Raw genomic sequence first — 27,401 nt, 5'->3', positions numbered from 1 at the left:
TTTAGCATGTAGTTAATGTATACCTTTTGATAACAAAAGAATTAAACAATCTTACATATTTGTTTATCAATTATTATAATGTACTTCTCATATCTTCTAAAATATATATTTTGTGTATTGTACATCAAATTTTGTAACCAACTATTCACCATTTATATCAGTGGTTTTTAATAAAAGTATTACAATAAAATAACTTCAAATATATGACCCAAAATTTTCTTACACTTTTGTACAAAAATAAAAGAGGTTCAGATATTGTATACAAAATTCACACATCGGTTTATATGTTTGTGGACACAAACAATGTAGAATATGTGCCAATATTAAAGAAACATTTAAGTGGCTTATGAAATAATACCTATCTTTCCTAGCATTCAGAATTAAGTGTTTATCTAATATATTATTTGCAGTTATGTAAAACTATTAAAATATTGTTTGTAACATTTACTTTTTAATTGTACTGTCAATTTCTTTAAAATATTGAATTCACTTATAGTGAAATAGATTTTATATTTCCCGTCAAAATTTTATAAAAGATATTCTATTATATTATTTCATTTTTTTTCGCATAATAATAACATTAACCCTTATAATTACTTTACAAAAATTCTTCACACCAATCAGAGATGCACTGGTAACAATCGCTTGATTGCTTTACATTAGCAGAACATACATCTTTCATCCATTCTAGGAATAATTCCCTGTTCTTTTTCAGAACCAAAAATTGTCCTAGTACTACGTATGCCTATGTTTTCGATACAAAAACAAAAGTCATTAGTTTATGTAAGTTAAATATGTTATATATAATTATATACAAATATACCTTATCGTAACCTGCAGATTCTAATCTACGTCCTAACACTTCACCTACTCCAGCAAGATCTGTAACAGGTTTATCACCCATTGGTTCTGCTACAAAATTGTTGTGTTTCTGCGATGTAGTGGACATGTTTGCTCTACAATGAAAAAGATAAAGTTTAGAGATGATAAAGAAAATATGTATTAATAATCTCACATAAATAACAATAAAAATTATGAGCATGAAGTACTATTTATACATTTTTGAGAATACTTGATAGAAAAATTAGAGACTCAGAGTACAGTGAAGTAATTTGAATGATGTAATATAACTATACATTTATTATTTTATTGTTCGGTACGTTGAAAATGTAATCGTTCAAACACAACACAATCATACTACACATCAACACAAATTCATAGAAAGCTATAGAGTGGAAACTCCCGTTTCGTCTCATTCACATAATGGTTCATTTCTATGAAAATGGTTGAAAGTACATTTTCTTACATTGAAATATAAATTGTTAAAATTCATATTCAAAGGATATTAATATTTAGAAGTAAGATATTGTTAAACAATTTAAGAGATTGTTTCTAATGAAAGTGTTCAATGCGTGTAAGATATTTTACCTAATTTACTAGAGTGAAAACCAAATTTTTTAATAAAAGTGATATTACTTTCAGAAATGGTGTAAAATAAATACGTAAATGTTAAAAACATGTGGTTTCAACATAGATAAATTTGCATAAAAATGATTTTTTTGCAAATTTTTTTTGCAAAACAAAATATCGATAAATACATTTATTGATATATTACGTTAAACAGTATTGTACAATTTAAAAATGCAGCAATGCATAACAAATTATGACACAACTGACGCTATGCAGTACGTATGTAACTACATATTGACTTGCAAATTTTTTTAAAGACACACCGTAAAGTGTCGACATCATCGGTGTATTTGTAACCAGAAAGCGTTTCATTTCTTGTCTATTCGTCTATGGAATCGGGTTATTGTCGGAAAGTATGAGGCGGTCAATATGTGAAACATAAATAGAAATGCATATTGTGCTATAGTGTTTTAAATTTGTTTTCTTTGCCTTTCAATAATTTCCGCTAAATTTCGATTGATGCGACCATTTTTAAGAGTGTTTGGGAAAGTTGAATTTTTGATATATATTTCGCCCCGATCGCGGAAGAGCCGTCATGTTGTGTCAACGTAATCCACGGCAGCACTGACGCCTCTTCAGTAATTAACCAAACAAAATGGACACCAAGATAACGATTAAGTGAACATTTGTGCAGTAGATTTTCATGGAATGTCCAGGAAAATGGGATTAACGTGTACGCTACAGTGAGTTTTATTTAATCATTGCTTAAAGCTAAATATCTATAATAGATCGATACCACGTAAATTTCTACAAAACTATGCTGACTACTTTAATTTAACAATATTGAAACTTAATTTTGACACTTGAATCTACATTGGAGGTGTACAGTTCTACATTGTGTATACAAGCACAATCTTAACTGTAACAATAAGGATTTTCATTTAGATTTTTATTGAAATTCCACGTTATAATTTATACGTCATAAATACTAGTATACCTACAGTTTCATTTATAAAGGAAAAAATGTCCCTGTTTCTTATAAATGCATATATATCAGCATTGAAAAGAGCATATATTGTAGTAAACTATGGACAAATAATTTTTGATGTTGCAAACGATCAAATAATTATTTAGTCTTCAATTACCTTTTCAGTTTGAGAAATGTAGTTAATAATATAAACTACAAATATATATTATAATAATAGACCATTACATATATTAGATTACATACAGTATTATTTTGTTCAATATAGTTATCCAGTTTTACGTATCTACCACATTGCATGCTGCTTGTTTCATATGTTGCAGTTTTATAGTTTTTATAATATAGCAAAATTTAAAAATAGAATCTATTATAAATTGCTTGTTAAAATCTTGATACACTAATAATACTAATTTTATTAACCCTAATGATCCAAGTAAGGTAAGCATAAAATTATTTTATACAAATTTTTATTCATTATTATTTTTGTTTTTTTGATACTTTAAGAGTTAATCAGATTACCATTTCAATTTTATATAACTGGAAAAATGATATTTTGCTTAATATTTAAAAAATTGAAGACGACTTCGGTTTCACATCAAACATACCTTTAACTGTCGTTGTAAACAAAAATTTAGTTTCTCTTAAACTTTTTTTTAACGTATCATTTGATATCCTCCGGCCACCGACAAATTACGTAACATTTTTCGTTAATTAGAATTTGAACACAAATCGTTGAACTAGTTCCAATCTTATATATTTGCGTGCAATCAAGAAAAAATTGAATGCAACGACAAATGCGGCCCTGTTTCATTGAAGATGTCGCGTACACTTATACATTCGTGCTGATACCTAGAGGACAGGATTGGTTAATCGAATATCCTGCCCTGGTATCCTACTTTATAAGGTAAAATCTGATTGGTTCTCTTTGTGGTATAATTCGGACTCCGCCTTACTACCGCCAATTGCGCTGTGTGTTTTTACCACGATACCGAATACTTTATGCGCTAGGAGTGTAATTCTTGGGAGGTTGCGGCGTCCAATCTCCTTCTTTTTCCCTACTCTTTCTCTCGGCTTATTGTTTTCTCTCGACGAATTTCGGAAATACGATATACAAAATAAATGTGTAATTCTTACGTCTATATAAATATGGTACGATGATACAACGTATTATATTGTTTGATCTCTCGAAATATAATCCGTAAAAATGATCGAGATATGTAGTTTTCTAAATCGAAATACAGCATTTAACCTTTAAATGTATTCGTAGAAATTTGTCAATATTTGTATCGATTTCAATATTCTCGATTGTTTATTGAATCTCTTCTTTAACATTATCGATATACAATTGTTTGTTTCTGCTTGTGTAACAAAAATTCGAGGACGAAAGTAATTAAACGTGACACGACAAAACTTAACGCAATATCTTTAACTAAAAATTAAAGTTATATAATTACATGCAGAAAAGGCATGACATCTTAATATATTATTGTGAAATTCAACTAAACATACAAATTTCAGTAAATAAATGAATTGTTCAAATATCTTGTTAATAATGTAGTATATAATAATATTTTGTATTTCTATCATATTTACATAAACCAGTAATTCCTAACAGTTCTACGTAAAACAATCATTTTTACGTTCTCGACTTAATTTCTGCCATATTTCTTAACATCTATATACATATTGTAATTATTCGCTTTGTAGAATAAAAGAGGGATATGCACAGAAATAATACATGAATACTTCATTCTAAGTTTTCAACTGACCATTGAGCCAACTTGTGAATATTATTATCAATGGAGGAAAAAAAGAAAAATAGAAGAGACAAGCACAGTCAAAATCCGCCAAAATTCAATTTTTTCAACTTCAACTAGAACAAATAGAACTGATCTTTTCTATTTTCTTTGCAGCTAGTATCAGTGTGCCTTTTATAAAAATGTCAAAGCAGACATGCTGTTATACTCGTTTGTAGCTATCGAGCTTTACGATAAAACAAAAATTCATACAAAAAAAGATTGATATTGGATTTTAGACTTGTCCTACATTCAATAATTCACGATAAATAACCAAATTGTATATAAGGAGTTCGATTTGTATCAGAAAAAAAGGAAGGTAAAAAATATTTGTAATTGTGGCTAGAAGTTACAGCTTTCTGGACCACCGCGGCAATCTAATGAAACGAAGATTTTAATCAAGCCGAACACAACTCGACATCTTATTGTTTCTTCGTATACATGATACACGTGTGTGCATGCACGAACGTTTATAAGTGGCAAAGAGAGATGCGCGCGCCACCAGGTGGTGCAGCGAGTGAGTGTGCGCGCATGATGCGAAAACTAACTGTGTGAGTTTCTACAGATGTTACGATGTGTAACTGGTGTGTGTAGTGGCCTCCGTCGGACAGGACAGGATAGGACAGGGTAGGGTAAGAGAGAAGAGTAGTCCTTCGTTGTGAACTGAGACTGAGGGGAATGAGAACGGGTAGGGATAGGGGGGAGGGAGGGGGGTAGAGATGTGTAGAATGATTCGGACCTATGGACACGCTTGCACCTCGACGGTCCGTGCCGCCGCAGCCGCAGCCGCAGCCACCGTCGGTGAAAATCGTGTGAACGCGCGCGCGAACGAGGGTGGTTTTTCGGTAAAACATTAACACGAAACTACTTTCATCGAACGGTATTAGGTTTTGAGCGGTGTTCTTACGAAATACACGAGGGAAGAGTGAATTGTGGTAAAGTGAAGTGACGCTTTGGTGCTGGAATATCGAGCGTCGCGGTGGCCGCTACGAGTTCTCTCGGAAGCCCAAACGGAAATCTCTCACGATAATGGCGTACTTTCCGACGATCCGTGTTTTTTTTTCTCGAAGTCGCTTCGATTCGCTCCCGATATTCTAATATACATTCGTATTCACGCTTTCCGTGTATTCGATCGGTGCCGATTTCACGGGAAAATATTTTTGGACAAAATACGCTCGAATTCAAGTGTGAGAACTTTCTATATACCCGTCTTGCCAGTTTCTTTCCGCTCACCCTTGTAATATATACTTAACGTGTGTATTTGAGTTCATTTTCTAATGAGAACGAGGATATTCTTTCGTACGTTTTAGTGCCGCTGTCAGTGCTTCAGGTTTGTAAGGTGTTTTTTCCTCGTTTCTTTTCATTTTTCTGTTTAGGAATTTCAACACGAAATTATTTGCTTTCATATTTTCTGCTGGTATCTGAATTTTATTAGTACATCAGTTAGAAGCTTACAGCAATGCCGAGTACTTTCAGAGTATTCTCAGACATTTTTATTTATTTCGAAGCTTTTGTTCGTAATTAATATTGGGAAATTTTCGGCATTTCATTGTACTGATCGAGCTAAAAATGTATGGAAAACTAATCTGCTTTTTTATCAAACGTGCAATATTTTAAATATAAAATTATTGTCTATTTTCTTATTTTTTTATATACGTAAAATACATTTATATTGGTTTCAATAATAATATCCTTTTAATTAGCATTCTACATTAAGAAATGTCTTAAACTTTTATTATGTGGCTATGCAATGAGTTTTTTGTACCCTAATTTGAAATTTACTGAATTTTAATGTATCAAAAACGTGTATATATGTATATATACATAAATTTCTTTTTTGTTGAGTGTGATTCGTTAATATTTCATATGTATCATCTGAAATTTAAGTATTCGTCTTTCCTCAATGTTAGGTTATGTTAATTGCATTAAAAAATTCATTATGTGTGAAATTACTGTAAATATTTGTTGTATGAAATATAAGTAGAGTCTACTGTAGACAATGGAGTTCATGAAAAAATTAGAAATGTATCCTGGCAACATATTTTTAATATTTTCAATTAAATAAATACTATCATTTTCTAAAAAGCAACAATAATCTTTGTTACTCTTTATATTGAAAAACAATTGCAGGATAATTATAAATTTGTAAAACAATATAATTATTAAAAAAATGCTATTATAAAATTTGTTTTTGTTTAAGAAAGAAATATTTATTAAGATAAAAGGAAGAATTAGTTTCATATCCTACATTGTAATTCACATATAAAAATTTATATTTTTTCCTAGTCTTATATTTTCCAGAATATAGGTGTGTTTTAATTGTATGATGAAATAAATATAAATACAAATGTAATAAGACCTATTATTTAATTAGAAGAAAGTATATACAAAAATAAGATAGTTACATACATGTTCCTGTGTGTTTGTTTCTTATATTAATATTTCTTCTACATTTGCATGTTAAATGTTTGTTGTATATAATTAATTGTTTGTAACATATATGTACGTGTGTAATGGAAAGTTTCTAATAAGTTTTTTTTATAGGAAACCATAAGTGTTCATAAACATATCTATATTATGAACTTTAGTACAGTTGAAAGTGGTACCATAAATGAGGACATGCTCCAAGAGGGAAAGGTTATAGCGATTATGTGAAATTAAGTCATAAGCGTATAGCTTTTCCCCTTTGGCACTTGTCATTGTCATCAGAAAATATATTAAAATAATTAAGATTAATAATTATAGTAATTACAAAAATGATTTAGGAAAAGTTATTACAATCACATGCACTTTTTGCTATAATATGAATTCTTTCATACATTGTTTCAGGCAAAAAAGACGTGGATCAACAATGGGCACGTTAATGACTAGAAAAGAGACTATACGATATCCTCTTAAGCCTGAAATAGAGGCGAAGAGTCCTGCGGCGTAGACATGGACTCGTACGACCTGTTTGGTGAAGATGTTAGTGGCTCGATGCTTGATGCTCTTCCTGACCTCGGGGGGAACGACCATTTTGACCCTGCAGGCACGAATAATTCTGTAGTAGTACCTAGAGATGGTTCAAACTCTGGCGTTAATGGAGGAGGGAGTTACATTAGTCAATCTTATATATCTCAAGAATCTCCGCTTCAAAAATTAACTTCATTTGGCGGATCTGAATTTGGAAGTTCTAATCAGTTGCAAAATACAACACAACGCAACATGTTTAATCAAAATCTTGGAACGTTCGATAGTGGTGCACCACAACGTGCTATGGTGCCAGGAGCATTTCAAAATCAAGCACGAAATATGGCACCTCAGCATAGAGGGCCCCATCCTGGAAGTGGAGGACAATACCCTAATTATAATGATAATATGTATTCAATGGAGCAGCAGCATTCAATGACTAGAGCAAATATGTCTATAGATCCAAGTATGCAAGGTTGGCCAGGTAGTGGAGGTGCTTATCCACAAATGCAAAGACATTATAATCAAATGGCACCGCAACCTGGTGCTTATAGACAACATATGCCTCCGCAGTATTCTCATCAACAAGACCAAAGTGGAGTTATGAATCAAAAATTACAGCAACAACAACAACATTTTGGTAATCAACAAGGTATGATTGGAAATATGGGTGTACCGCATCAAGCAATGCAAGCTGGTGGCACAGGAAGCGTTTACCAGCACATGGTTGGTCAACAACAGCATTACCAGCAAGGAAACTCTGTATCAATGTATCAGGCTTCTCCTGGCTATCCAGGCTTTGCAATGCACCAACAACAACAGCAGCAACAACAACAACAACAGCAGCAGCAACAGCAGCAGCAACAACAACAACAAACTCAACAACCTCCACAAAGGATGCCACATCATCATCCAAACCACCCAAGTCATCAGACACATCCTTCTCATCCACAGCAATATCCTCAACATACGCAACATCCTAGTACGCAACAACAACAACAACCACAAATAGATCCTCAATACTCTCACCATGCAACTTCCATGTTTAATCAACCACAACACTCTGGACCAACAACACAATTTGGTACAGCAAAACATGCTACAAGTCCTCAGTACCGTGCAACTTTTCCTCAATTATCACCTCAAATGTCTCCAAGACCACAGATGTCACCAAGACCACCAGCAGTACAACAACAAATGTCTCCTAGACCTATAATGTCACCAGCCAAACCCAATACATTGTCTCCTCATCCTCATGTTCAACTTCCACTTCAGCAACCGACTCAATCAGGTGCAATATCTGTGTCACCTTGTCCTCCAACTTCGATACAAATAAATCCATCAACACAACAAACTACTCTTCAAGCATTGGAACAGATGGTGATACCAGGAGTTGCTGCACCAAATTCGAATGTTCCAAACCCAGAGTATAATCAATTTCAAGCACGTCCAACAATGCCACAAGCCCCAAATGTTTTATCTCAATCTACCGCACAAAGTTCTATGCCACCTATCACAGGTCCTAGAATGCCAATGCCTGCTCAGTGGTCGCATCCACCTCAACAACAGCCACAAATAAGGCCAAATATAAATGAAGACAGACCTATAGTAGAAGCTCAACCTTCAGTATCTGAACAGAACACACCAATGTTCCCAGTACCTGGAACAGAACCTATTCACAGTGTTGCAGAAACAACAACTAGGGACCCTGTAGATCCTATTCATAATCCAATTGAGCCAGCTAAGCAAGAAAATGAAGCACTGCATCAAAATGTTCAAGATCAATCTCAAGATGTACTAAATCCACAACAGGCTGATACTTTAATACAAAGTAATTCACAGAATAATTCCCCGTTGGAACCTACTCCTGGAAATATCTCTCAATTGGAAACTGTGCAGACTTTACCAACATCTAGTACAAATGGAAATGTTGAGTGTTCCAATGTATCAACATTACCTCAACAACCAGCACCAAGTCAGGGTCAGAATCCTGTATCTACTATTGAAAGTCAAAGTACATGTGAAACAAACCAGCATAGTCAACATTTAGAAATAAATTCAGTGAATCGTCCAGCAGCTAATAATAGTACACCTGTACTTCCTCAACAACCTGTGGTTAACAGTCAAGTGCAGCCACAACAACAGCCCATTAATTGTCCACAGCAGCAAGTACAACCAATACATACAAATCAACCTCAAGTTGTACCAACTCCACAAGCACCAGTACAACCTCAACAACCAATGCAGTCTTCACAGCAGCCACAGTTGAACCAAGTGCAATCATCTCAAATAAGCCAACAACCTACACCACAACAACAAATAAGCCCACCACAACTCAATCAACAGCAAATAACTACTCCCCAACAACAAGCTTCAATTGCTCAATCCCAGCAGCCCACCACATTAAGTCAAGCGCAACAATCACAGCCACAAATTTCTCAGCCTCAATTAGCACAGCCATCTCAGTCTCAACCAACTACACCATGTGTGACACAAGTTCAGACAACACAGCAATCTCAACCTCTTATGACCCCACAAGTTGGTATAATACCACAGAATGCTCCAGTAGTATCATCTCAAATGCCACTTCAACCACAGTTACAACCTGCTATACCAAATTCGACTCCCCAGTTGCAAACGCAAACTAATCCAGTTCCACCGACTCATTTAAATGGTCAACAAATACCTACAGTTAATCAAAGCAGTGGTATTGTATTACCTTCTCATCAAACTGCTGTGTCAGTGCCAAATTCGCAACCGACGCATCAAGTACAACCAGGTTTCACGGAATACACAAATATTCCAAAAAATAATATATATCCTAATGAAATGATTGTGGGATCTGGTCAACAATATCCTCCTAGTGGAGATATTGTTAGTGGTAGTACGATATCTAATATGTACAACATGCCACAAAACCCAACATCAACAGGAGTTACATCTGGTGGGTTTGCTACTTCTTGTACACCAGTTACACATCACCAAGAAAGAGCAGCACTGCAACAGCAATTACAGGAGTTGTTTTGTATGCCTCCGGCTTCTGAAAATCAGGAGAAGATTGTTGCTCTGCAGGAGAAGTTACAAGCACTGCAGCAACATGAAACTAATGACCAATGTAATGGTGGACCTCAATGTATACTTCAGACTCCTATGTTTACGGCCGCCGTCGTTGATAGTCCTCAGGTAAACTATCAGTTATTTTCTATTTCATCTTGAAATGCATTATAAAATAAAGTGAAACGCTACAAAATTTTTCTTCTTAATTAGGTTTCAAGTACTACTGGTCGTGGCCGTGGTAAAGGTACACCTAGAGCTAAGAAGAGTAGAAAAAAAGCTGATAAAGAAGCTATTGCTCCTGCTCCAGTTACCCAACAACAGCCAGAACAACCAGTATCAGACAATCAAGTAACTCCTGGGGATAGTAGTAATATTGTTGACAGTGCAGCAGACTCTGAGGACATCAAGCCATCTTCAGGAGACATGGAGGAGGAATGGAATAAAGGCAGAAAGTCTCGACCTCCGAGGAAGCCGCGTAAACCTAAGGAGCCCAAAGAACCAAAGGAACCGAAAGAACCGAAGGAGCCAAAAGTTAAAAAGGAGCCGAAACCTCCGAAAGAAGCAAAGTCTCCTAAAGCACCAAGAAAAAGAAATAAAGACAAGGACTCTACAAAACGTAATAGAAAGTAAGTTACTTTATTTGTGTACTTTACTGTTAATGAAGTAACTGTTTTATTAAAAAATTTATATATTTGTAGAAAAGCTACTCAGTCTGAATCAGCTGATGAGGAAGCTGCACAAGAAACAGAAGAAACGGCAGTCTCTGATTCAAGCGCAGTTAAGGAAGCAGATACAAAACCGTCTGAACCGTCCATTCAAGGTGATCAGGAACAAGTAGATTCTTCGACCACCGAACCTCTAGTAACTGAGACAAAGGATGAAGGTAAACAAAAGGGAGAGTCTGAAGACAACTCAACAGATGAGAAAAAAGAAGAAACTTCGGAGGCAGCACCTGTTACAGAAACTGCTACGCCTAATAAAAAGAAAGCTGCTGCTAGAAAGAGATCTACCGCTGGAAAAGTTTCAGCAGGGAAGTCTCCCAGAAGTTCGAAGTAAGTGTTATTGAAATATAACAGTTTTTCTGGTATGATATCAAAATAAGAAGATAATATGAATTTGTAATACTTTATGATAATGTTTAGAAAACGTAAAAGCCGAATTGCACCCGACTCTGATGGTGAAGAGTTAGCGGCCACGCCACCGCCATCGCCAGAAGCTGGAGATGATAATAAGAGGCGTTCTGCGAGAAATACGCATCGTAAAAAATACGTTGATGATGTAATGCTTAGATTCTCGGATGACGACGTACCTTTGCAAGATGCTCAACTTTCTAAGAAAGTAGAAGGTGCAAACGCAGCAAAGCCGGTTTCTGTTAAAAAAGAGAATGAAGGTGGAGATGTCGGACCCAATAAACCAAACTTCGTGTATATAGTATGCATTATATTATTATCTTATGTTTTTTAACACATTTAAGTTTTATATGTACTAGTCTAAATAATCGTGTTATTATAGAATACGACGGATGAAGATTCGATGGTTGTGCAACATATATTATGTTCACGTATGGGAAAAAGAGAAATTAAACCACCACCGCTAGAAGTAAAGGCAGAATCGTCGACTGAGAAGGATGATAATGCTTCAACTGCAGCGTCAGAAACTAAAGATAAAGAAGGAGAAGATGATGTTAAGGAAGAATCATCTGAGAAGAAATCAGAAACAGAAGAAAAGGATGAAAAAGACACTGAAACTACCGAAGAAAATCGTGACGCGAGTAGTGACGCTGAAACTGCAGTAAAGGATGATAGCAAGCAAGAAGATGAAGTTACCGAATCTAAATCAGAAGCGGCAGTAGCTGAAGTGAAACCACAATTAGTAGAAGTTGAAGAATATTTCGTTAAATATAGAAATTTTTCATATTTGCATTGTGAATGGAGAACTGAAGAAGAGTTGTATAAGGGTGACAAACGAATTCAAGCTAAATTAAAAAGATTTAAGCAGAGGCAACAGCAAAACACCAACATTTTTGAGAATGTACATACTAATTTATTGTTATTCTTTGTTATACTTTTTTTTTTCACTTGTCATAGAGATGATTTTTAATGTCAACGTCTATGAAAGTTAAGATTATATGTATATATGTAATAAGTGGTAACTTTTTGCAGACCGAAGATGATCCATTTAATCCAGATTTTGTAGAAGTTGATAGAGTACTTGATGAAGCGACTCATACTGATCCAACGAGCGGAGAAACATTGAAACATTATTTAGTTAAATGGCGGTCTCTTCAGTATGAAGATTCTACTTGGGAATTGGAAGAAGATGTCGACCCAGAAAAAATAGCTCAATTTGGAAGGTTTAATAAATTACCTCCGAAAGATCAATGGAAGGTAATGTATCACCAACAGATAAGCTAATTAATTTGTAAATAATAATAATAATGTTTGTACTTTATCAACATAAATCTTTTTTTAGCCAAAAAAGAAACCGACTGCATCAGCATGGGTAAAGTTGGAAGAATCACCAATTTATAAGAGTAACAATAGTTTACGACCATATCAATTGGAAGGTCTCAATTGGTTGCTATTCTCATGGTACAATGGACATAATTGTATTCTTGCGGATGAAATGGGTTTAGGAAAAACTATTCAATCCTTAACATTTGTGGACGCAGTTTATAAATATGGGATCCGTGGACCATTTTTAATAATTGCACCCCTTTCAACCATTCCAAATTGGCAACGAGAATTTGAAAGTTGGACTGATATGAATGTTGTAGTATATCATGGATCGTAAGTCGATAAAAAGATTACACTTTGAAGTATTTAGGTAAAAAATACTTCTTATTTGACGCACTATTTTGTTTATAGCGCAGCAAGTCGGACTATGCTTCAAGAATACGAGGTTTATTATAAAAATGACAAAGGACAGCAAATTAAAGATTTGATTAAATTTAATGTACTGATTACTACATTTGAAATAATTATAACAGATTTTAACGAGCTGAAAGGATATAATTGGAGGCTCTGTGTCATTGACGAAGCTCACAGGCTAAAAAACAGAAATTGCAAGTTACTTGAGGGTCTTAGACAATTGAATTTAGAACATAGAGTACTTTTATCTGGTACACCTTTACAAAATAATGTCAACGAACTGTTTTCATTACTGAACTTCCTTGAACCACTTCAGTTTTCTAGTAGTGAAGCATTCCTCAAAGAATTTGGGAATTTAAGTAGTGAAAGTGAAGTTCATAAGTTGCAACTTCTTTTGAAGCCAATGATGTTACGTCGACTCAAAGAGGATGTGGAGAAATCGTTAGCTCCAAAAGAAGAAACAGTCGTTGAGGTGATTGCAAAAATTGATCAATGCTTTATGCATTGTAGTATTTGGAGAATCAATTAATAGCTCGCGATGCACAATTTTTTAATAAGTGAATTTTTTTATTTATTTAGGTGGAATTAACAAATATACAAAAGAAATATTATCGCGGTATCCTAGAACGAAACTTTTCTTTCCTTGCAAAGGGAACCACGTCAGCTAACATTCCGAATCTCATGAATACCATGATGGAACTAAGAAAATGTTGTATTCATCCATTCCTACTTAATGGCGCAGAAGATCAAATACAATTGGATTACAAGACTGGTGAAAAGGAAGATTCAGAGGCTTACTATCATGCGCTAGTAAACAGTTCAGGAAAAATGGTTTTAATTGATAAGCTACTACCGAAGCTTAAAGCCAGCGGACACAGAGTACTAATATTTAGTCAGATGGTGAAATGCTTAGATTTATTGGAGGATTATCTGTTATATAAAAAGTATGTTAGCTATATAACCGATTCATCTTTTTATTTGCTTTGAGATATTTATTATCACATTACTGAATAGATTGTTAATATTCTGATTTAAAACATTTATTTAGATACCCATATGAAAGAATCGATGGTCGTATTAGAGGAAATTTAAGACAAGCTGCAATTGATCGGTACAGCAAACCTGATTCTGATAGATTTGTCTTTCTTCTTTGTACCAAAGCTGGTGGTCTTGGTATTAATCTTACAGCTGCTGATACAGTTATTATATATGACAGCGATTGGAATCCACAGAATGACTTACAGGTATAATAGTTGGTGAAACTTAAATGTTTATCTTCAGCCCTCTTTCTGCACTGTTCATACTAATATTCGTTATATAGGCACAAGCTCGATGTCATCGCATTGGCCAACAAAAAATGGTAAAAGTATATCGATTGCTTTGTCGTAACACTTACGAGAGAGAAATGTTTGACAAAGCTTCTTTGAAGCTTGGATTAGATAAAGCTATTTTACAATCAATGAATACAAGTCAAGGGGGTAAAGATCCCGGTAACAAACAACTGACGAAAAAGGAGATAGAAGACTTATTAAAAAAAGGTGCTTATGGTGCTATTATGGATGATGATAATGCTGGGGATAAGTTCTGCGAAGAAGATATAGAACAAATACTCGAACGTAGGACACAAGTAAGTCGATCAAATCTCTGTCCACTGTTTCATTAGGGTATTACTGGTATTAATGTGAATATTTTTTCGTGTAGATCATTACTATAGAAGCGGAAAAAGGATCGACATTCTCAAAGGCCAGCTTTGCGTGTTCATCCAATAGATCGGACATTAATATTGATGATCCAGATTTTTGGAAGAAATGGGCGAAGAAAGCGGAAATTGATACGACAGAGAAGAAAGAAGAAGACGAATTAGTGATATCAGAACCGAGACGAAGAACTCAAATTAAACGATACGGTCATGACGAATCAGTTGTCATGTCGGATCTCGACAGTTCTGACGATAATAGCGATGACGAAACTAGTAGTGGGTTAACAGGTAGAGGTATGTTCATTGTTGATGCATGTTAAAGCACAACACCATTCTTAGTATTGTAACTTCACATAATATATCACTTCGTGGCTGTGATACCCGGCGTCGATAAATGATCTACGATGAAGGTATTGCCATATTTACACATTTAACAATGAGAATTTGAATCATCATTTTTCTTTTCTTAAACTACAAACTCGAAGTACGACTATCAGTCTGTCGAATTTCTATTCTATAAAAAACACTCAATTTTTTGTCTAACTAATTACATGTTTAATACTAAATGTTGTAACCAGCAAATTTGCAATATAATTAACATAGATTCGTTATGTGAGATTTCTATAACACAGATTAATTTATTTATGTTACATTGGACACATAATGTAAATGTTCAAGCTTTATGATATAGTTTCAGAAATATTTCTATTATGTTTAGTCGCTGTTATTAAAAAGTATTTTTGCATGATGCAATATTTGTTAATGCAATAAGTTGCAAATATTTTTCGTAATTAAGTAATCGAACATTTCTAATGTAAAAAATTCAAATTCATAGTGCTGAGTTTTATTTTTTACCGTCCATAATTATTCTTATCAATGTAAATGTATAGTATTTTGATCTAGACGAATTCTATACATATTTCATCACATACGTAATCACACCTATATGCATGCACGTCCATAAAGCTAATGATTACAACATTCGTATTATCATGCACATATTAATTTTGGCAACTTAACATGGTGTTTCTTATATTGTACTGTGTAATGCATGGCAAAGCATTCACTCACACTCTCTTTGTCAAATATAACATCCATGGTTCTTAGTTTCACACGGAATGTGTAAAAACTATACTGTCACTATAAAAAGACATTTAGAACACTACTGCTACAAATCTAATTTGTTCACGTCATTTCTGCACTGTGGGCTTACTATATTACTTTAAAGTGACTTATGTTTTTGCCACTTGTAGTAGGACCTATTTGTTTTTACATTTGACTGTTTATGATTTATGATAAACTACAAAATAAATAACTTGTCTATTATTATCAAAAGGTAAAAAACGAAGAGACAAGTTTGGTAAGAAGACACGGAAGTTTTGCGACGAGTACGTACCTCGTGAAGGTGAAGTGGTGTATGGCAGCTGGGCTCGCAGTGAATGCTTCAAAGTAGAACGAGGTCTGCTTACGTTCGGCTGGGGTCGATGGGAAGAGATCCTTCAGCATAGCCAGTTTCGTCGAGGATGGCGCGAAATTGACATTGAAGACTGTGCAAGAGTCATCTTGCTTTACTGCCTTCGTTACTATCGCGGTGATGAGAAAATCCGTAACTTTATTTGGGATCTCATTACACCCGTAGAGAATGGAGAAAAAGTAAAGAATGTGTGCATTAACACCGGCGGAAGGAACAGTAGACAGAAGAAAAAAGGTAGAATCAGAGAAGGTAGAGAGACTCGTGGATCGGTCGTTAATGGTGGTCCAAGCGATCCAAATCACTGGAGTAACGCCGAAAAGTACGATGGAGACATATTCCTGGAAAGTAATTACAGGAAACATTTGAGTCGTCATGCTAATAAGTACGTCACATATTGTTTTCATGAGAAAATTGCGGTATTGGTATATTACGCTTATTTGACAAAAACTGAATTACTCATTTGTTATTTACAGAGTTCTACTACGAGTTCGAATGCTTTACTATATTAAGCATGAGATCATCGGGGATTTAGTTCAACACATTTCTGATGGTGTTCATGTCAGGTTAGTGTTCTTTATAACCACAATATATTTACTTACGAACCTTCATTATTCTTTGCTCAACTGACTATCATGGAATATCGTGCACTTACATATGTGCTTATACAGAGCTTCATAGTTGCATGTGCAATGTATTTGTTTATCCTGGGAGCTGTAATTGTATGAGGAATGCTCATAGAGCTAAAACTATGTTTACTTCGTAGCTCTGTAAACAGCTATCAGTCGCTGATCCTACATTACTAATATTAAAATCCTCCCATTCCTGTTCTATAAACATGTACACAAATATACACGCAACTTTTTCGAATTACTGTAAACACTTTGTACGGCTATAAATTGGTCAAAGATGGTCAAGCCAGCGGTGTCATGGTAAGAAATAATTAGAAAGCAGTGCACTGTATTAAAGGGGCAAACGGAATAGGAGTTTTAAATTTATATACATTTGCCTTTAATTAAAAAATAAAGAGAAGTATAGTAAGTGTTAATTGCGATTATCTAAATTTGATTAATCAAATAAGCCTCTTCTCTATATCTATTCAGTGAATATCGTACAATTCGCGGTTCCTGAAATTTTGAGTGCAAAATTCTTATAACTTTAATATCTAATTGGCATAAGTAAATTGGCAAATTGTAAATGAAACCGCCCTACAGTGCGTTGCGGATAAACCCTCCACAGTTGACGGAACGACCAGTGAAATGGTGGGACTCGCAAGCAGATAAATCCTTAATAGTTGGCTGCTACAAACATGGCTACGAGAATTACGACCAGATGAGGATTGATCCCGCTCTCTCTTTCATTACAAGCTGTCCTCCCCCTTCCCAGTCTCAGATCACGCAAAGCAAGTGAGTAATTATTCTCTTTACGTTATTTGTTTTTCTTCCATGTCTATGTTGCTACCGCTAAGTCATTCTAACATACACTGCTTGGCACGCATTTTTAATTCGCTTATAATCATGCCTATGGTAGAACTAGCGTAAACTTTCTCTTTTTCATTTTATTTGTACAACATAACAACAAAAAGAATTATTTTCCATTTTCACCTAGTTTAAAATATTACTTCCTACCAGAATTTGTTTGCAGCGAAGGAGCATTATGCATATATATATACGTATACCAGACAATATGCAGTGATCCTTAAACAATTTCTTCTAAATGATCAATTACATTGTACATATGTATATAATTATTCATAACATTATGTTTACAATGTAAATTTTTAATATGTACAGCATTCTAAAGTGGTAAATGTGGAAGTCTTTTTTTAGTTTTGACATTGTATACCTGTAGACTGTATTTTCGAAATAACTGTTATATTTATGATCAGTTAAGTATGTATCTGTTTTCACGAGTGCATACATATTAGATAATTTTATTTTTAGTGGAAATGGAATTGAACGTATGAAACAAAGAAGATCTCGTATCTGTTGCAAATTAATGCTTCTTAAAATTTCAGCAGCAGCAGTAGAGATGACACTAGCCTGGAAAATGACATGGAAGATGGTGAATCTCTTGGAATGTTGAAAGATTTGAAAGACTCCGATAAGTTTAATCGTGAAACACCAACTGATTCACCTGCTATATCCAATAAGGCAGATACGCCAATACCAGAGCCAAGCAGTAGTCATGAAGGAAATGATGGTCTCTTAGATGACGACAAGACTTGGCCTTCCGTAGTCGATCTCAATACACGCTTGCGTAGAGTCATTTCTTCGTATCAACGAAGCGTAAAGAATGTAAAAGACGACGTAAAGATGCTACAAAAATCCAAAACTGGAATGGAAGGTGATACGACTATGAATCATAATCCTCCTATGAATGAGCCGCCTTTAAATATGCAAGGATGGGATTTGCAACAACTTGCTATGTATCTTCTGGTAAGTAGAAGGAATACGAAATAGAGTTTTAATGTTCTTGCGGCACTTCGTGGCATTGAATTTAAAATCTTTTACAGAAAATGGAAAGAAGAGAAAAAATGGAAGCTATGGTAAAGGAAAGGGAACGAACTCGCATTGAAGAACAAAAAGCAAAATGGTCTCGTCGTGAAGAAAGTGAATTTTTACGTGTTGTATCAACTTACGGTGTTAATTATGATAGGAAAAAGGCGCAATACGACTGGACGAAATTTAAAAGTATTGCTAGATTTGATAAGAAGACAGACAACGATCTTACAGACTATTATATGTCTTTTAGAGCAATGTGTAAGAAAGCATGTAACGCAAAGTTGAACGATGAAGAAGGTATGTGTGTAATTATTTAAACGTGCAGTAATAATTATTTCAATACTTTAGTATAATAATATGCGTTAGAGTATTGTGTATATACCTCAGACTTTTCAGACGTTCCTGTGGATCATCTCAGTCCAGCAAAAGCGAGACAAATATTGGATCGTGTGGATCTTCTAAGTAAAATTCGTGAGGAAATATTGTCTCATCCTCACTTAGAGGAACGGCTTTCATTGTGTCAACCGTCAGGTGATACCCCCGATTGGTGGCAACCTGGAAAGCATGATAAAGAATTGCTGCTTGGAGCTGCAAAACATGGCTTAGGACGTACCGATATTACAATTTTAAATGATCCTGATTTCTCGTTTCATAAAATTTTGAATTCGAAAATGTACAGTAACATCCAAACATCTAAAATTATGGATAAATCTGAGAAGGCAATCAAGATTGAAAATAGAGAGGATATATTGAAGTTCGATAAAGATGAAATACTCGTAAAATTAGAGAAGGGCGAAGGCACTTTAAAAATAGAAAAAGTTGGTGCGAAAAAAGACAAAGATACAAGTATAGCAGACAAAAGAACAGAGAATACAGACTTGGAGAAGAGTCAAGTTGAACTGACCATTATTAAAGCCGAAAATAAACTGGAAGAGAAACCCCTAAGTAATGCATTAACAATAACAACCGTTCCCAGAAGTACGTCCGCTGATAAGGAGTCCGGTGCAAAAATAAAATCTGAAGAAAAAAGCGACGTAGTAGTAGAATCGGTAAAAACTGAAGCTTCTAAAACTGACCAGATTACGGGAACTGATAAAGTCGATGAAGCGAAAACAAATAATGAAACAACAACTACTGAAGAGGTATCAGTTTCTACTGCAGCTACTACGAGTACTGCTGCTGCTGCTACTATTACTGCTACTAATCCTACTCCTACTCCTACTACTACTACAACTACTACTAATCCTAACACTACTACGTCTGTTACTACCACTATCAGTACAGAAACTGAGCAAGAAAATCAGAATAAAGAGAAAGATACATTAAAAGAAACAGAGAAGGAAAACCAGGAAGAAAAAGTTGAAGAGTCACAGACTTCACAAACCGGAAAAGAGATTGATGAAAAAAACTCGATAGAACAAAAAGATACTGCAGAGACAATAGAAAAATCAGTAACAAATACTGAAAATACGACGTCGGAGGATAGTAAAACAAATGTAAAAGCAGATCCTCCAGTTGTTAAAGACGAAGCAATAGAAACACAAGAAGGCAAAACGGTTGAGATATCCAAAGAAAAGAAAGTATGCAAAATTGAAGACAAGTGCAGTGTTCAAGCAGCAGAACTTAAAGCAATGTTTCCAGATTTGGAAGTCATACAACCTTTGTCACGATTAACTCAAATTGACACATTTGTTCTCCGCGATAAACCAGTTGATTATAACGAACCTACGGTCGTACATCTGTTGTCACACAATTGTAATAATTCTGTGAAATGGCCAAAGGTAAATAGAAATTAATTTATTCATGATAATATTTTGTTCCACTTTTTCGTTTTCACTTTTAAAATTAAAGAATTTTTTTTCCTACCTTGAGTGTATTCAGTTTACAATAGCTATACAACTTTTGTTCGAAACATTATTTCATATAACAGGCAGTTTAAGAATAATTTAATATGGCAGTATTAGATGACTCATCTTCTATAATTGGCCTATACCACATACTAACCTGATTCGGGTAGGCTTGAAACACATTAAACATGTTATAACATATGAAATTTTGTTAACATTCGCGAGGAGTAGTATGGGCGTGTGAAACGTGTGACATATGCGAAAGGTATATTTGTTAAATTCGACTTGTGTCAGCAATTTCTGTACATATCTATGTATACATATTCAATTCTGCTTATTTAAATGTTCTTATCATATCACCATTATCGCATTTATAATTTGTCATTTGTATCTTCAGGAACATGCTATCGAAGCTCGTTTAATGCATATTGTTCATGCAATTGAACATAAAGAATGGCCGGTATCTGTAAACTTCAGTGCTGGCGATGAAGCAGATATCCCGTCAAATGAAAAGGAATGTTCTGAAGTGATTACTATAACTACAGATCATGGTGTGTCACGAAATCCAACTCCTGGAAATAACATACCACTATCGAAGAAACGCAAGAGACACATTGCTATTGATGTAGAAACTGAACGAGGTAATGAAATAAGTGGCATTACCAAGCAGTTTTTATAAATATTTCAGATTATTCAGAGCGTAGGAAATATATACATTATACTTTTCTTTTTAGCAAAACTACATGCTCTTTTGAATAGTAGTCATACAACTGTACAACCGCCTGCAGCTTTAAGTAAGCCTGCGGTGTTATCTGGATCCAATACTTGGGAAATAAATGAGGAATCACAGTCTGAAGAATCGAGGCGTTCTACGCCAGTTCAACCGCCACCAGCACATCAACAAGCACGAACTCCGAGTATACCTTTTGACTTGAAATATACAGTTCCTGGAAAGCCGACAGTTATTCCTGGAACTTCAAGTACTTTGACCCCCATCGACTTATCTGCTGGGTAAGATTATTACTACTTAGAATGAACAGATACTTTTTTAACCAGACTTATTTAAAACCGTTTGTCAAGTAAATGCATATGGTAATGTCACAATTATATGGTGTGAAAATTCATTTCAAATCAAATTGTATTTGATATTGTAGAATAAGAGAGTAAATCGATATTTGAATCATTTTAGGTACCCAAAAATGAGCACTGATAACAGTAAGGATATTATGAACGAGGTTCAAGATTTTTCAATGCCAAATAAAAATAAACAAATTAGCAGTAATAAAGGAAAGTTAGATAGTATGTTAGATAAACTAATGAAGAGAAAAGGCGGACCGCCGGATGAACCAGTCATTGGAAAGGAAAAGAAGCGCAGGAAGCTTGACGAAATAGTATTGGGACTAAGCGCTGCGAAAGAACAACAAAGTACTCATTATCCTGAACACAGTAAAAAGAGCACAATAACTCCGAATGTAACGGTCACTCCAACATCTGCGCCGATGGGTCTTCCGAATCCTCCGACGAGTACTCAGAAACCATTTTCTATTACCGTTACTTCGATACCTTCTTCACGAGCATCAAGCTCCACGTCCGGGCTGCCACCCCCGTCTTTACATTCGCACAAAGATAGTTTTTCTGCTTTAATTGCTCAAGCGGAACAACAAAATCGTGAATTTAAGAAGCAACAGCAACAACAACAGCAGCAACAACAACAGCAACATCAGCAGCAGCAACAGTCTCAACAACAACAACAGCAACAACAGCAGCAGCAACAACAGCAGCAGCAGCAGCAACAGCAGCAGCAAAGTTTCAATTCAGCACACTCTTCGTCATCGAGTAGTCATAGAAAGAGTTATGACGCAATGATCGCAGACATCAATAAAGCTGCTGAATACTCTTCTAAGATTGGGTCTTATTCGCACGAAGCGAAAGTGAATAAATGGTTAGCTGAACAAACCGCCATGTCTGAACAGTTGAGTGCTGAATACCTGAATGCGCCTAGACGACGACGTCCACGTGTAGATCCATCTCTGCTAGATTGGAAAAAATTAACCGGCGAAGAAAATGTTGCTGTGATCAATAGATTGACGGGCAAAAAGGTTTGTAAAAGTAACTTTTGTACACTGTCTTCTTAACAACTAGTTTTACTATGTAAATTATTATAATTTTAGGTTACTGGAAGCAAAGCTCCACAACTGAAACGATTAGGACAATGGTTAATTGAAAATCCAATGTTCGATGTGGATCCAAAATGGGCCGAGCTTGTAAAAGAACGTGGAAATCTCCCGCATGATTTACAAAAGAGATTATCAGGAAATGACAGAGGCAATGTTAATAAGGGTAAAAGTCCAGGAAGACCTCCCATGATGCCAAGCCCTACTAATCAGCAATCGGCAAATCAAGCCAACCTTGTAGCTACGTCGATGGCTTCAGGCCTAAACTTCCCCTCATTGGGTAATCTGAACAACTCTCTTTTATCTGGTCTTTCTCTTGGCAATTTCGACCCGAAGAACAACCCTCTTTTAATGCCGTTTGGTGGTTTGCCAAATTTGGGTGCACTGAGTGGATTAGGCAACCTCAGCAACTTAAGCAATATGAGCTTAACGAATTCTTTATTCGCAAATCTTGCCGGACTTGGTTTACCATCTTTAGCGGGTATGGAAGCTGCTTTGGGCGCAACGGCGACTAGTACAGCAGCCGACACGAATCCAGTCGTTAGTTCTGTTAGTAGTAAAAACACTGGATCGACTAGCATTAGCAGCATTGGTAAATCTCGTAGTAAAATGGAACCACCTACGAGTAAGTCTTCGGTGCCTTCGACTTCATCAGCATCGTCTACGATACCAACAACGACACCATTCCCCTTCTTCTTTCCAAATCCAAGTCTTTTATATACGCCATTGGGTTTGGGTGGTTTGAATCCGTTCTCTATGCAACCCGGTGGTGTGACATCGGCCTATGAAAGCCTTGCCCAATGCGGTCTTCTAAATCCAGCGACGTCGAGTGCTTCAACAGTTCGTAAACCCACATCGTCAGGAAATAACTCGAGGCGGGACACGATTTCTGATTCGATATCAAAGCGGAAAGATAGCGAGAAAAGGTCCAGATATTCCATGGACTCTGGAATATCACTACAACAATACACTGATATGTCGGCATTACATAACGAAGATAGGCGCAGAGTAGAGCATGACAAAAGAGAAACTCTTGAGCAGAACGATATAGCAGATTTATCTGATCGAAGAATGGAAAAAAAGAACAAGGACCAGGAAATGAAAGAGGCTTTGGAACATCTAAGTAGAACCAGCGCAGAACTTTTAACAAGAAATCTTGAAGATATTCAACGGTCAAGTGACAAAAGGGGCCGTAGTACGGATTATAATCAATTACCTGAGCTGCAGCCATCAAGTATGCTCGAGGTAACACTTGAACCCGTGAATAAAAAGCCACGAATCGAAATTGAAGTTACTGCAAAACCTGTAACAACCACTCCAGCTACAACTATAACTCCTGTAGACGTATCAGCAATTGATCTAGAATACGGATCTAGATCGTCGTCTGTTACAATTAAACCAAATCCAGTAGAAGAGAACAGTGCTATCACTATAACTGAAACATCGCTGAACACGAAGAAGAGAGAAACTATTGAAATAACTCCTTCGGTAACTACAACAACAACAACTGTACCAGCAACTACAGTTACACCTACTACTACTATCACGCCCATACCTATACCTACACCTGCACGTACGCCGACACCAACTCCGGCACATACACCAACACCTACATCTACCCCAGTATCCACTCCAACACCTACACCAACTTCTACACCTACACCAACACCAGCATCTGTACTAACACCTGCTCCTACGACTCAAGTAACAACTATTCCATCTGAGACGGTTACACCTCAACAAAGTAGTAACAATATTAAAGGAGAATCATCAAAACCAACAGAAGTTGAAGAAGATAATAAAGGCACTAAAGGAAAGAAACCACGAAGCGGTAAACGACTCAGTGTAGAACCTCCTCCAGAACGGAAAAATCTTCGGTCTAGTGCTGGAAGACAAGCAAGAGCGGCGGCAGAACGACAAGCAAGAATGGAAGGTGAACTTCAAGCTGATCAGCAACAAGAGACTCACACAACGAGCGAGTGAAGTGACAACAATTAAGTGAGTTCCGAATAATACTGGTGATGATAATGATCAAATCTTCCGTTGTTGCGTCTATTTTTATTGCAATAATTCTGCAGTATTCGCACAACGATATTTCCAAAAAAAAGAAAGAAATTGGTCGATTGATAAACATTTAAATAAATGACCCAATGCATCGACAATTCTTAGTTAAATAGAGCACAAGTGCATTCGATGAACTTGACAAGAGAAGAATGAAAAACATTTATAGAATTTGATTTCTCCTTCCATTTCGTGTGGAAGAAGTGGGACAAATAATGAAAGCTCGTGCGTTGAGCACACGCGCATTACCATTTACTGTCAGTGTGAATGTATAACTTGAAGCTGTTTAAGTACGAAGGCTGGCAATAGTATTTTATCACTCGATATATTGTGTGGTAATTAACTTTTAATTATATAACTTTACAATAACAAAGTATAGTTTTGTTAAATTTATTATTCTTTATGATCTTTATTGGTTTTGACGAGGGACTGTTTTATATAACTGCTATCACACTATTGCGTAGTCATGCAACAGTTCGCGGATCATTCAGGCATAAAATAAGGTATAACCATAATGTAGTAAAGTAAATTTAGTAATAACTTAATAAAGAAAACAAGAACAGTGTAAATATTATATACATTATGCCTAGAGACCTTAAGCGATCGTGTACTTGGAAAAATGTATATAACACAGTGTACTTTCAATTACATTGGGTGATACAATAAACAGCTTCTTCTGTTGTTTGCAAATACCAACATTAGAATCTTCGTTTTGATAATTATGCGCACCTTTATCAAGGAACAGCATTACGAAACAATAAGTTGTGAATTGTGTTAATAGAAACAGTGGAAAGTGTGCATGGAAGGCGTGGACAATGAAAATTTTAAGCATGAAATTTTCGAAAACTATATTTTAGCGCATTATTTTGAATTATTTTTGTCCTAAATTATTAATAAGAAATTTTAAATAAAAAAAATGTTCATTTCTACCGTATTCTGTTTCAAATGATATGCTGTTATGTACCAATGTTAAGGCACTAAATGAATACGCTTATTTATAATTATACTTCGAAGAATACAACAGTACTATAATATTAGAAAGAACTCAGTATAGTATCAGAATGTGTACTTTAATTTTTACAACATCAATTGTGGTAATTTAAGAAAATACATTGTAAAATAATTGTTTTTCATATTTCAAAGAATTATTTATGTGTAGGTTGGCTGAGGTACAATACGCAAATAAGTTTTGCCCGATGGTAGTGTTAAAGTTTCAATATTGTCATACAGCGTTTTTGCCTCTTTTTCAGTAACACTAGGCTGAATCATAACATCTTCACCATTCTGAAAATCGCAATGAAGAAATTAAACATTTTATAATCATAAGAATAATAATGTTTCAAACAAATAGTTGATACCATAAATACAAACCTTCCAATCAGCAGGAGTTGCTACTTTATACTTTTCTGTCAGCTGAAGTGATTCAATTACTCGTAAAATTTCACTGTGTCCAAAAGTAATAATAATAAATATACAATAATGAAAATAAAAACTAAAACATCAAAAATGCAGAAAAGGAATTACTCAAAGTTTCTTCCAGTTGTTGCAGGGTATAAAATTGATAATCTCATTTTTTTAACAGGATCTATAATAAATACTGCCCTAGCAGACATAGGTATACCATGACCATCAACTTCTGCAGGATCTAACATTCCCAATGATGTTGCAAGTTTCCGAGATTCGTCTTCTATTATCGGATACGGAAACTCGTCTACCTTTATTTGTCCATAAGACTTTATGTCCTAAAAACACTCACAAAGATACAGTTGCATTTCGTAAATTCTTATTCAGCCTGTATTGTTTATTATCTTCGTAAAATGTCAAATAAAATTTTTTTAAAATAACATGTTGATCGCACTTACCTCTATCCATTTACGATGTGACTCGACCGAATTACACGATAAACCAATAACTTTTACTCCTAATCTATTAAATTCAGGCATCAATTTCGCCACTCGAGCTAATTCTGTTGTACATACAGGAGTGAAATCATTCGGATGAGAGAACAAAATACCCCATCTAAAACATGTATAAATTTGTTTAATTTAACATGTTTTAATGCATCAATATTTTCTGGCAATTGTCAAGAGCAGATAGCTCGCATACTAGTTATTGCAGTATTTATGTACTTGAATTGTTGTTTATACAAGTTGTATACAACTTGTTTATCTATAATCGATTGAAGTAATAACACAGAATATGTGGGAGGACCGTTTGTGTACAAAATAGGATTTCAATATAAAGAAATGTTGATCAATATAACAGGTTATGTTCAATGAATAAATATAGCCTTACGAGTCGCCTAGCCAATCATAAAAATTAATTCTGCCTGTTTGAGTATCTGCTTCAAAGTTTGGAAATGTTTCTCCTAATAGCACCATATTTATATGCAATTTGTTTCTAACACTATTTGTTGTCAACTTTTAAATTTGTCAAAGTATGCGGTTACGCTGTCGTGTCTCCAGTTACCTCCACAAATGTTTTAAAATATGACTATCAGTGATAAAAACTGAACGATTGATGTATGACTGAAATGATGTATGACGTCTCATACATAAAAATTGATTAAAATAAAGTA

The 27,401-nt window shown here is 35.1% G+C and overlaps 3 protein-coding genes across 8 annotated transcripts; 1 reads left to right on the top strand and 2 right to left on the bottom strand.

The window, feature by feature from the left end:
* Positions 1-144: 144 nt before the first annotated feature.
* Baf (barrier to autointegration factor) lies at positions 145-3,180 on the bottom strand. 3 transcript variants are annotated; one of them, XM_078194751.1, is made up of 3 exons: positions 3,001-3,180; positions 824-956; positions 145-745 (listed from the first exon to the last, which is right to left on the bottom strand). In XM_078194751.1, exons 2-3 carry the CDS (start codon positions 947-949, stop codon positions 599-601), a joined length of 273 nt encoding a protein of 90 aa, XP_078050877.1. In that variant the 5' UTR covers positions 950-956; positions 3,001-3,180; the 3' UTR covers positions 145-598. The 3 variants fall into 3 exon arrangements, with proteins under 3 accessions (XP_078050877.1, XP_078050876.1, XP_078050875.1); XM_078194750.1 differs by lacking the exon at positions 3,001-3,180 and adding an exon at positions 1,137-1,215; XM_078194749.1 differs by lacking the exon at positions 3,001-3,180 and adding an exon at positions 1,059-1,203.
* Kis (chromodomain helicase DNA binding protein kismet) lies at positions 1,803-26,667 on the top strand. Of its 4 annotated transcripts, none has more exons than XM_078194744.1 (23): positions 1,803-2,153; positions 7,021-10,323; positions 10,408-10,823; positions 10,896-11,249; positions 11,340-11,628; positions 11,710-12,228; positions 12,360-12,584; positions 12,670-12,986; positions 13,065-13,539; positions 13,647-14,011; positions 14,116-14,311; positions 14,389-14,694; positions 14,769-15,060; positions 16,103-16,622; positions 16,714-16,803; positions 17,452-17,643; positions 18,255-18,675; positions 18,753-19,038; positions 19,138-20,522; positions 20,986-21,229; positions 21,323-21,599; positions 21,778-22,687; positions 22,760-26,667. In XM_078194744.1, exons 2-23 carry the CDS (start codon positions 7,126-7,128, stop codon positions 24,743-24,745), a joined length of 13,263 nt encoding a protein of 4,420 aa, XP_078050870.1. In that variant the 5' UTR covers positions 1,803-2,153; positions 7,021-7,125; the 3' UTR covers positions 24,746-26,667. The 4 variants fall into 4 exon arrangements, with proteins under 4 accessions (XP_078050870.1, XP_078050871.1, XP_078050873.1 ...); XM_078194745.1 differs by lacking the exon at positions 1,803-2,153 and adding an exon at positions 4,983-5,521; XM_078194747.1 differs by lacking the exon at positions 1,803-2,153 and having other exon boundaries at positions 9,527-10,323; positions 14,769-15,054.
* Positions 25,973-27,327, bottom strand: Prx6a (Peroxiredoxin 6a). The gene is made up of 5 exons (XM_078194748.1): positions 27,119-27,327; positions 26,686-26,842; positions 26,348-26,565; positions 26,195-26,267; positions 25,973-26,107 (listed from the first exon to the last, which is right to left on the bottom strand). The coding sequence occupies exons 1-5, from the start codon at positions 27,202-27,204 to the stop codon at positions 25,973-25,975; spliced, it is 669 nt and encodes a 222-aa protein (XP_078050874.1). The 5' UTR covers positions 27,205-27,327.
* Between the last annotated feature and the right edge of the window lie 74 nt (positions 27,328-27,401).

Source organism: Augochlora pura, chromosome 11 (assembly GCF_028453695.1).
Source record: "Augochlora pura isolate Apur16 chromosome 11, APUR_v2.2.1, whole genome shotgun sequence".
NCBI lineage: Eukaryota > Metazoa > Arthropoda > Insecta > Hymenoptera > Halictidae > Augochlora > Augochlora pura.
The sequence above is the reverse complement of the archived record's forward strand: the minus strand, read 5'-3'. Positions and strand labels throughout refer to the sequence as shown.